A 12,478-nucleotide genomic window follows, 5' to 3' on the forward strand; every position below is an offset into this window, starting at 1 on the left:
CTAAAGTTTTGTGCTTTTGGTGGTGCCCTAGTTTCCTAATAATAATAATGATTTTAAAAACCTCGGATCTTGCATCTCGAAAGCCCATTGAGGAGCTATAGTCCTAAATTTACCTACTAACTGTCAAAGTGCACGAGGTCACTTCTACGGCCTGTCTCCACTAATGTGATATGTTGCTCTTATAGTGGATTGGGTTTGTGGTGTTAAAAGCATAGAAAGAACTCCTAGAAGGAAATTGCTGTTTTTGAAGAGGGCATATGTTACTGAACTTTAATTACACTTGTGAAGGATGTCTCATAAAGAATGTAACTTTTGAAATGACCGCCATTTCTGTTCTAGTAAGTTAGCAGCACTGAATATTACATGATTTTTATCTGTTGTCTTTATGGTTGGAGTGGTCACGGAACGTCAAACACTGCATGATATCCTCTGTTTTCTGTCCGAGTAGGAATGGAGGACGAACAGCGTGTTGTCATAGTTTACAAATGTAGTGAATATTGGGCAGAAACTGTTGAATGTTTGGCAATGAACGATTATGCGCTATTCGGCGCTCCGTACTAACTACAAACCACAAAGACAACAGATGAAAATCGTTTAACATTCAGTGCTGCCAACTTACTAGAACAAAAATGGCGGGCATTTGAAAAGTTGCCTTCTTAATGGGACACCCTTTATATGAGATCGGAAGAGATTTTTTTTTCAAGCAGCTCACTTTGATTGTAAATTATTATCACCATAGATGTATTGCATTTTGCTTTTATGTTGTTGTTTTATGGTTTTGTGTAACATATTATATAGTATACATAAAATAAACGTAATAGATACTAAAGTTATATGTATTTAAAAATAGTAGCTAAATTTTGCAGATTTTTATCTATTCCGATGTTGTTATCATAAAAGAAAATAACAACGACCATGATGATAGTTTGATGATCTTTACTCGGAAGTTTATTTTGTGACGTCATACTATTCGATTTAAAAAAAAAAGTACTTCAGAAACTTTGCACTTATTTACCTCTTTTTTACTTTATAACCGAGAAACTGAATATTAGAACTTTTCTGATTAAACATAACAGAAAAGGTGGTTGAGGTGTATCTAGTCGAAGAAAGAAAAAACAGCTGATATTCATTCCATTGAGAAGATAAGCGAAACACGATTCGTAAACATTTATTAGCAAACCAGTAAAGCGGTTAGTTGCCGTCCTTCACGAGATCAGATCGCACTAGTGGCTAAGTGTATTGTGTGACTTTAAGTATTTCCTTACCTTGCTAAGTGGAATGTCAACAAAGAAATGCTCTTTACGTAAGTTTTTCGTATTGTTTTTATATCATGAAATAATTTTCTTTCTCTTGGTAACCATTTATGTCTTTTAAATTGTAATTTTCTTATATGTAATACATACTCCACTGTTAGGAATATGTCAGCCACCCTTAGGAGAAACCAGTGATTTATTTGTGGATTTTGTAGAAGGGGGGAATCTTTATAAAGGATTGCTCCTAAAACGTGAATTTGAATTATTGTACTTTATAACAGATTATATAGCCTATTAAAGGGGTATTTTCCCTGGGAAGACTGAACTAAGAGACAAGGAAGTCAAAACTTAGAAGGGGGGAAATTCCCAGGCTTCCCTGGCTACAAATAAATCCCTGGGAGAAACTGATACAATTTGTGACAATTAAGAGTGTATTTTTTGTTTTACATATGGGGATATGATGACTCAATGGTAGAGCGCTTACCTCTGGTGCGTGAGGTCCCTGGTTCGATTCATTGTGGGGATCATTTGTAATTTTTTTCCCGCTCTTACTATTCAAGGTAGAAGCTTGAAATTCTGTACATACATTTAGTACACCCTTTAGTATTTTTCAGTTGATTTTCAAATCTCTGCGTTAAAACAGTGGGGTCCAGAGAGGCTCAAAATTTCAAAAACATTTTTTTTTCAGAGAAAAATCCCCGACCAAGTAGTTTGTGGTGGACAATATCGTGTCCGTGGGTTTTTCGGGGTACTCCCTTTTTCCTCCCACATTCGCATTCTACCAAATCTTCCATAATGACACACTCACCTTAATTATCTTCTCCCTTAGCCTAAAGGGCATAACGTGGGACGTTAAACTGGAAGATTTTGTTTTACATATAAATAAGTAAAAACTATAATTTGGGGCAAGGAACAATCTTCTTGTTTTGCAAAATAAAATTTCGTTTTTTAATTTTTTTTTCAAAAACTACTCATGAGAGTTTATCTTCAATAATGTCATTTTGTTCAAGTCGATGTCATATATCGATTAATATGTTTCATTTTTGCGCAATTGCAGCATCAATCTTTAGGTTTACAAAAAAGAAAATGTTTCTATTTTTTCTGAAGATTTATTCACTGACCATATCATTTTGTTTAGGTCAATGTGATTCATCGATTGGTTGGATATTTTTCGTTAAATGCTAAATAATGTTGTAGGATTTTTGTATGTGACATTACACAATTCTAACATATCACTTTGATATAAAACAAATTGAATCCCTAAGACAAGGAAATAAACTACCCAAAAAGTATTACCTCTTTTAGAATTTCCACTTTTTGAGGTAAATTTAGGCTTTAGGGGAGAGTTGTATAAAACGGGGACGGCGGTTCAAACGGGGACATGCTGTTTCTACATGATTGGCGCTGCTTACTGCGGCAAGGCTATGCATTATTGTTCAAGACAACGATTACACCATTTTGGGCACGAATAAAAACATCCTTGTACAGTTGGTGTGGATGTGTATTGCTTTGAAGTTTTTGGCAAAATATTTTTCGATGTGTCGCCTTTCTACTATTTGACTTACTCCCTGATTACATGTAGAAATAAATTTGGTAAATACACTAATGTATTCATTAGATTTAAGCTATTGTTTACACGTTTCACTTATTGGGTTATATAACCTATGAGCATAGGGAAGCCACGTTTTTCCATGTATGTCACATTCTGCCAAAAAGGGGACATAGAAGGTAGTACAAATTGGGGACGTCCCCATTTTAGACGACATGTAACATCGTTACAATTTACTTGTAGTTCGCGTATTACAGTCCGTTTGAGGCTGCGTATTACAGTCCAGCACATACTAACACTAGAAGAAAGTCTTTTTGGCCTAACCGATTTACGCTCTCTTGCGTTTGAGTTAACTGAAGCGAACCGTATTTCCCACTCGTTTAACAGGAACAAGAAGATTGCTGGAAAACAACTGACTTACGGTTTTCTATGAGGCACCCTAACCTTTCTTCGCGTGATCCTGAGAAGACATCTATGGTTAGGGCAAAGGGATTTAATCGTGAGATTGTCAAAAAGTTTTTGATCTATTGGAGTCTTTTTGTGAACAGTATCATTTCTCTCCGAATGTTATTTATAATGTTAGCGAGACAAGCATCATGATGGTACCAATTAGGGATGGCCAGACGGATCCGGATCTCGGATATCCGGATCCTATAAGATCCGGATCCGGATCCTAGAAGATCCGGATCTCGGATCCGGATCCGAAATTTCGGATCTTGGATCCGGATCCGGATATCCGGATCTTGGATCCGGATCCGGAATTTCGGATCTTGGATCCGGATCCGGATCTCCGGTTCCTGGATCCGGATCCGAAATTTCGGATCTTGGATCCGGATCCGGATATCCGGTTCCTGGATCCGGATCCGAAGTTTCGGATCTTGGATCCGGATCCGGAATTTCGGATCTTGGATCCGGATCCGAAGTTTCGGATCTTGGATCCGGATCCGAAGTTTCGGATCTAGGATCCGGATCCGGAATTTCGGATCTTGGATCCGGATCCGAAGTTTTGTATCTTGGATCCGGATCCGAAGTTTCGAAGTTCAGATTCGGACTCCTGTTTTGAATATTTTAGGCCTTAGATTGAGACACAGAACTAAAATATCCATATGTATAAAATTTACTAGGTGAATTTTATCTAACTCAGTGGGAAGATAATTCAATTTAAATGACAAAAGATTACATCAAAATGTCATTTTCACATTTTTCGGGGTGTAGACCATTGTTGCGCACACCCCATCATTTAGTCTTTAGTATATCTTTAAACGTACTACAAGTATGCCACTTTCATCTCAAGTCAGTAGTTGTATAGATCTGCCTTTTGTTATATATTAATCGAGTTAGGATTAAAATTCGATTGTTTGTGAGACCTATGATAATATTTTCAGAATGAGTTATAACGTTGAAAAACTGCATAGTAATGCTGCATATTTTCTTTGTGCCACATTGGAATTTAATGTAGTCTACCTTATACAGTCGGCTCTTATGATTAATTCAATGATCTGAACTCCTGCAGCATTACGCTAAAATCATGGATGTCTTTGAATTTTCGTCATCATTTCTATTTTTTTTATTACGAGCAAAATAAATATCATAAGCGGTATTTTACATAATACATATAGACGCAGATCAGTCAGTTGATTGCTTAAAGTTTATAGCAAAGCTATTACATTTCTAAGACACTGGCGGCCTTAGAACAAAATCCATGGTTTTCCCATAAAATCTTAAATCTCTCTATATAAAAAGGGCAAAGTCCAGAGTGACTGAGTGAGTGAGTGACAGATCACCGTACAGGCCAAATCGCTTAAGCTACAAACTTGAAATTTGGTATTTGCATTTCTCATTGAAAATAATTTGACATGCGTTTCAGTGTTTTTTGACGTTTTAGTAAAAAGGAAAAGAAAAGAGATGGAAAGGAAAGAGAGTGGGGATTGTAATTATTATAATAACATGTCGATTTCTGGGAACCTCTGAAGGTTAGGAGCATAGAATTTGGTATTTGGACTTTACATTTGAAATAATTAGGTATGTACTTAAGCGTTTTTTGATGTATGTCTTAGAGGAGAAGAAAAGTGGCGGGGAGAAAAGACTTTTATATCTCGGAATCCTGGAATGTTAGAGAAATGAAACTTGTTATTTGAACAAAAATTCGTTATGAAATGAAATCCTTGAGTTTTACGTCCCACGTTTATGCCGGTTAGGCTAAAGGAGACGGTGATTATGAGGAATAAATGAAATGAAGAAAGTGGGAGGAAACGGGAAAACCCCGAGAAAACCCACGAGCACGGTGTTTGTCCACCACAAAGTCCATACGGCGCGATCTGGGATTGAACCAGGGACCCCAAGCTCCGGAGGTGAACGCTCTACCACTGAGCCACCGCGGCCCCTTAAAAATTCGGTATGTTTGCAGGCGTATGATGTGCGAGGCCGTAGACCGAGCAAATGTGTGGGCTGGGGGGAAAGCCCCCATGTACTCGCACTGAAATTCGGTATGTCTCGGGATACCAGATTGTTATTACATACAATTTGATATTTGAACTGAGATTCGGTATGGTTGTAGGTTTACGAGGTACGAGGTCATAGGCCGATCAAATGAGATATCAGAGGGTCTAAGGGCAAATCCCCAGACATTTCTTTTTAAATTGATTATGATTAGAGGCTTTTGTGGTGCGAGGCCCTAGTAACGGGGTCTAGTGGCGAAGCCCCCAACTAGCCGAGGTCTATTAAGTATATAAATGTATTTGCGTAATGACTGGAAATTGCATGTATGCCTGTGGACAAAATTGCATAAGTAGCCACAAGAAATGACAATCCTTTAAGATAAAAATTTTAAAAAGCTACCAAAATGTACTCTTGAATGAGTTGTATATTATGTTTGCGCAGGGGCGAATCCAGAACGGACTCCTGGAGGGGGCGGTTGGGGATGCTAGCAGTGAAAAATTATTTAGATGATCTGAAATCGCCACAAATTACTACTAAAGTACACTGTTAATGGTGGCGCTGGGTAGGGGCGAACGACTTTTCGCCCTCCCCCTGCATCCGCCTATGTGTTTACATGAATGATATAGCTCCTTATACAACCTATGCAGAGTTAATAGTAGAAGATTACTAATTACAAAGATACGTGTTACTGCTCGTGCCTCCATATGGTATTTTGTATACACATACAGTACATTAATACATTGATTTTGATACATTAATTGCCATTTAGAACTTCATCTCTACTACAATTCTTAATTCTAACTGGGGTGGTACGGTCACAGAGAAACGTATTTTTAAAGAAAGAAAAAAAAAAGCTCATCAAGAGCAAGAAAAGGAAGTTGCTCCTTAATTTGATTTGATCTATATTTTATGGGCTGTTCCATTAGCAATGGCCTAGCCCATCACGACTAGGAAATGGCCTCATTCAGTGACCACAATAACTCAGAAAGAATTAGAAAAGTAAGCAGCCTGAGTCTAATGAAGAAGCTTGGGCTTGAGACTAAGGTTTCATCCCAGCATTTGACTAGTGTTACAGAAAACAAAGGACAAATTTCCATCAGGACGACCGCTTTAAAAAAGATTTACTACCTTTTTGGTCAAGTATTTCCACTAGAATCGAATCTGACAATGAGATTGCTCTCACCTAAGTCGACAGTTTTACTCAATCAAATTTGGAATGAAGAGAACGCAAGGCTGTCACACGATCAGATACCAAAAGTGTCTTAAAATCTTATTTTAAGCATAGGAATGAAAATCACTTTGTCAATAATTTCGAAAATTTTGCTGATTCGGAACACCCGAATTTTCCGACACGGAGTTTCGAATCCGAAATTTCGGATCCGGATCCAAGATTCGGTTTCTCGAATCCGGATTCAAGATCCGTTTTTTCGGATCCGGATCCAGGATCCGAAACTTCGGATCCGGATCCAAGATCCGAAATTTCGGATCCGAATCCAAAATCCGGTTTTTCGGATACGGATCCAAGATCCGGTTTTTCGGATCCGGATCCAAGATCCGTTTTTTCGGATCCGGATCCAAGATCCGTTTTTTCGGATCCGGATCCAAGATCCGAAATTTCGGATCCGGATCCAAGATCCGGATTTTCGGATCCGGATCCAAGATCCGAAATCTCGGATCCGGATCCAGTGTCCGGATATCCGGATACCGGATATCCGGACCCAAGTGGATCCGGATATCCGGATTCAAAAATATCCGGATCTGGTCATCCCTAGTACCAATAAGCCGTCTAAAGTGCTTGCGCTCTTTGTAAAAAATAAATAAATAAATAAATAAATAAATAAATAAATAAATAAATAAAAAATAAATTAATAATAATAATAATAATAGTAATAATAATAATAATAATAATAATAATAATAATAATAATAATAATAATAATAATAAACAAGTAGGTGCTTTGGCATCATCTGAAAAAGGGGTTTTAGTGACTACGAAAATATGTATAAACGCGACTGGTAATTTTGTGCCTGCCATGTTTGTTTTCCCCAGGAAAAGGGAAAATCCTATGTTGATGGATGATGCACATCTTGGTTTATTTGTTGTGTATTACGAGAGTGGCTGGATAAATAAGGAAAATTTTTGGTTTGGTTTAATAAATATTTAGAGTTCGCAAATCCTACTTCTGAGAAACCTGTGTTACTTCTATTAGACTGTCACAATTAACATGTCAAGAGCTTATAACTAATCAAATCTAAAAAGAAAATGTAATTTTGTTCTACTTTCCACTACACATCCCACAGATTACAATCTCTGGATGTTAGTTTCATGGCACCTTGAAGTAACTACTACTCTGGAGAAGTAAGGAAATGGTTGATAAATCATCCTAGCGGAAAGTAACCATTTATCAAGTCAGGAAAACTCTTCAATATAGCTTTTGTAAAGCAGCTTCAGTGCAAACGGCAGTAAATTGCTTTAAGAAAACTGGAATATACCCCTTAAATAGAGATGCATTTACTGATCACTTATTCACTCTATCTGAGAAGACCGAAAGACCATGCAGATCGACAACTGCTGAGCTTTCTCAACTTTCTACCTCTGTGCTCATTTGTGTCCTGCCACTAGCTGCAGAACTATCTCAACACTCCACGTATGCGGCTACCACTTCTCCGACATAAAAATGTTAAACCTTCTCAACCTTCAATATCTGGGATTAATTGGGATCCAGTGGAAAGTTTTTCAAGTTTTCGCATTTCATCCAAATTGCTCATACCTTCACCTAAAGAGCTGAACAGAGTTAAGAAACATTAAAATAATAAAAGAAGGGGTAAGACGGTAGTTCTCACTTCCTCACCATACAAAGTTGAATTAGAAGCAGAAGAAAAACGAAACGAAGAAAATAAGAAAAATCTACAGAAAGTTTGCTAAATAAGGTTAATCCTAGGATCTACTAGTAAAGAACGAAAAGTGAGCAAGCGTATTGGAATGAAAAGTGAGATCTTGTCTGATAAGGGTTATACTCTTAGAGAAACCAAAGGAAGAATGGATTAGGTGTTCTGGCTGCAATGGGTGGGCACACGATGCCTGTTCTAACGTGAACGAAAAGAATGATATATATGTTTGTGACTTTTGTAGCACGTAAAGTTTAAATTGTTACTTACTAGACAAAAGTATTTTACTTCTAATTAGTTTTATTTAGTACGAAAATCTCATTTTTATTTCTTTTATGATTAATTATAAACAAGATATTTGTAAACTAGACACGTGTATAAGATATAAACAAGTTGTAAGCAAGATGTAAAAAGTTTTAAGCGAGATATTTGTAAGTTTTGAAAGTATTTGGTAAGTTTTTAAAGGCAACCCCATTTTACCCGACTAGTAGTATAAAACGGGGACTTTCGCAATTTTTCAGTTTCCCTTATTTTTTGTTAAAATAAACGTTCTTATGATACAAAAAGGCCTGTTTCATGGTAGCCAACATTCCACTGAATGTTTTGATTTACATCTAGCAATGTTATCATTGATAGTTTTGGTTTTATGTACTAAAATATATAAGGGTCCCCATTTTGTACAACTTTCCCCTACACTCAAACAGCTACTGCTTCCTTGTTATTTATTGTAGGATCATGGCCCATACCTTGTTTCTTTTAGGATAGAGCATACTTTCTAACGGTACCACTCACTTGTCGTTATTATACACCAGAAAAGAGAAAATCGAAAAAAAAAGATTTTTCGAAAAAAATTCGAAATTTTTGCGCCCCTCTGAGGGATATGATTCTTTTTTTTTTTTTTTTAAAAAAAAAAATACGCTATAATGTACATAATACGTGTGCAAAATTTTAGTTTTGTATCTTGGAGACTAAGGTCGAGAGAAATTTTTGAATATCGGAAGGTGAGCTATGTTTTTCCTATATATATATCAAAAATGAACTGCGACATTACTATTTGAACCACAGTCATGGATCAAACACCATTTTCTTCAGTATAACAAGCCCTTTCTAACGGTACTATTTACATGCCCGTGTCATACACCTGAACCAGAAAAGTCAGGAAAAAAAACTTACTTTTTTTAAAATTCCCGCCAAATCACTTTGCCGCTCTGGCCCGGCTCTGGGTTCACGTAGAAATCTGATTCTTTTCTTTAAAAAAAAAAAAACGTTGTTATGTGTATATATTAAATACGTGTGGAAAATTTCAATCTTGTATCTTGAAAACTAAAGGCGTGAAAAAAATTTTGAAATTTGCCTTAAGAAAGAAATAAAAGTCACTGGATTCCAAAACACATCTGGGGTGTTCTTTGGTCCATTCTTGACTTGACCAAAAGAAAAAAAACGGCTTAAGTGCCTGTTATAGAACCTAAATAAGCGGCCAAAGACCATACTACGCCATGGTATAAAAATATACCATATATTAAATATCCTAAAAGGGTTAATACATCAGTTTTCGATATTTAGCTAAACATAAAAGCGATCTATTAGATTCTATGGTCTAGGAAGTAAGGAAACGATTTGACGTTGGGAGTTGATGTACTGACCAAAAATCACTCAGTATTATTGCTGCCGCTGGAAGTATTGATCGGTACAATCTATCTCAAAATTGATTTTAAGTCATTATTAGAAATGTCTCATGATTTTTAAGCTTTAAAATTTCACGACACGTCCTATATGGGACTCCGTGACATACCGGTTGGGAACCGTTGTTCTAATGATAGATATATCTAGTATTAATGATAGATAACTTTCCGGAGAATTGTGCTGTTTTACAATAGTAGACATTTATCTTGCATATGTAATCTATTGGTATTTGATGATTCATGAGGAAAAAGTATAATGTTTAGAACAAATGAACAATGGGGAAGACCAGATTACGAGATTGCAAAAATTCCTAAGTCAAGACCCAAAGTTGACATGTTAACTTTAGAATTAGGTTGGAAAATATAAAAATTTACTGAAATCTTTTAGTTTTACGTCCCACGGTTATGCCGGTTAGGCTAAAGGAGATGGTGATGATGAGTAATGAATGAAATGGTGGAATGAAGAAAGTGAGAGGAAACGGGAGAACCCCGAGGAAACCCACGCACACGGTGTTTGTCCACCACAAGGTCCACTTGGCGAAGGCTGGGATCGAACCCCGGACCCCAAGCACCAGAGGTGAACGCTTTATCATTGAGTCATTTTTTTTCTTGATTTCAACGTCCTAGAGTAAGAAAACGTTTAACTTCTCTTTCCATGCTACCAACGGTCAAGAATCTGTAGAGAAGGTTAGTGCGAAATTTCATTCACCTATGTCAAATTATTTCGAACATCTGGTGAACGGTGGAGAAATTTCCAAGTCTTCTTTTTCCTTTTCCAAGTCATTTTTAATTTAAAATCCATCCTATCGTTAGCCTAAGGTTTAATGAGATAACTTGGACAAAATTTCAAATTCCAAATTTTAGCTGTTTTGGATACCTGTTAAATGACGAAAAAAATCTTTCAAAGTCCCTTTCCCCTGTTACAGGTAGCTTCTCTTAAAAGTCTGTGGTATACTCAGTCTAGAGTTCAAGATATCATCTGTACAGAATTTCAATTTTTGATACCTAAAATAAGAGTTCAAAAGTTCTCGTAAAGGTCGAAGAAAAAATTCAATGCCCTCACCCCCTCCCCCGTAGGAGACGTATTTTTGATAAAAGTCAGACTTATCATTAGCCTAAAGTTAATTGACTACGTTTGTTCGTACAAAATTCCAAGTTTCTACGGGCAGTAGTTTCGGAGAACTAGTAAACAGCGAAAGGCGTTCCATCTTTCTCTCATGTAAGGTTTTAATTTTTTAAATGTCTTATTTCCAGATTATCCAAGGAGACAATCTACTTTTAAAAAATGATCAATTTTCTGCTTCTAACTAGGGCTGTTCCGATAATCGAGTAATCGATAACAATTCGATAAAATTTCAAAACTGTTTCATCGATAAAGAATTTTAATTTTATCGAATTATTGAACTTTCGAAACTCTCGAAATGTTCGAGACTCTTAAAATGTTCAAGACACTCGAAGTGTTCGAGATACTCGAAGTATTCGAGAGATTCGGAATGTTACAAATATTCGACGAGTGTGAGACACTCGAACTGTTCGTGAGTGTCGGATTATTTGAAAGCAGCAAATACTGAGAGATTTCAGTATAATCGCAATTTATCTAATCGTTTCGATAATACCCACAACTTCGATAATATTCAAACTTTCGATAATACCCGAAACTTCGATAGTTCTCGAACTTTCGACAATATTCGAAAATTCGATAATACCCGAAATCTCTTTAATTTCAAATATTCGAACGGTTTCGAGAAAACGATGACAACTCGATATATTTTCACTCTCGAATTTCTATAGGTCCTCAGCCTTATCGACCCCTACTTCTAACAGTTTTTCGAGATCCGGTAAATGGCAAAAATATTTCCTAGATCCACTTCTTTTCCGTAAGGGTTGTATTTCGTAACATTCTGTGTTTATGTTTAATAAAAATATTTGTACAAAGTTTCAATTTTACTATTTCCTATTGTTTCAGAGATATGATGAACAACAAATAATATTTTTCAAGGCACCTTTCTTCTCTTAGGAGCCACATTTCGTAAAACTCTGTCTTACTGTCCGTCTGCGATACATGGAGAAGATTCCCACAAGGGTTCAACGTTATATACCTAAAGTTTCTTATTACTGGTGAAAGGGTAGAAACATCCAAGGATCTTATAAAATAGAGGATCTTCCCTTACATCAAAATCTTGAAGCCATACGTCACAGTTTCGCCACCCCTACTCTGCCCACTCTGCCCAATAGGATCGCAATGTTTTGATCCAACAATCATAGCGGAAACGAGAGTAGCCAATCAGACGTGCCGATGCTCGGTTGTTTTTTTTTACTTCATTTATTTTATAGGATGAAGATACATATCGGCAGACCCTCTATTTTATAAGATCCTTGAAAACATCCATGACATTGTTTCCCAGCCTAGGGATTGGGTTTTGTAAATTTCAGACTTATCATCAACCAGGATATATAGAGAACGCTTATACAAAATTTCAAGCTTCTACCTCTACTTCTAACGGTGATGGGAGAAGAAATTTAATTCCTTTGTCAGCTTTAGAGTCTAATTTTGCAGACTCCCGTCCTATCTACAGCCTAGGATGCAACGAGAATGTTTTAACTCTTTTCCGACTGTCGGGCAAGCCCCATTTTCTTTGCTTATACTTTATTTCTCCTGTTTGTGTT

At 36.6% G+C, this 12,478-nt stretch overlaps 1 protein-coding gene across 2 annotated transcripts in view; it reads left to right on the forward strand.

The window, feature by feature from the left end:
• Positions 1 to 12,478, forward strand: part of LOC145683866 (choline/ethanolamine transporter flvcr2a-like) — a 117,662-nt gene that overhangs the window by 46,914 nt on the left and 58,270 nt on the right. The window contains exon 1 of one of the 2 annotated variants that reach the window (XM_081755506.1): positions 1,188 to 1,303. The exons of the other annotated variant lie outside the window; for it this stretch is intronic. Coding sequence (XP_081611632.1) covers positions 1,279 to 1,303 — 25 coding nt within the window. The 5' untranslated portion in view covers positions 1,188 to 1,278. Of the gene's footprint in view, positions 1 to 1,187; positions 1,304 to 12,478 lie in introns of those variants that run through there. 2 annotated transcript variants of the gene reach the window in all.

Source organism: Thermobia domestica, chromosome 1 (assembly GCF_964235325.1).
Source record: "Thermobia domestica chromosome 1, izTheDome1.hap1.1, whole genome shotgun sequence".
Lineage (NCBI taxonomy): Eukaryota > Metazoa > Arthropoda > Insecta > Zygentoma > Lepismatidae > Thermobia > Thermobia domestica.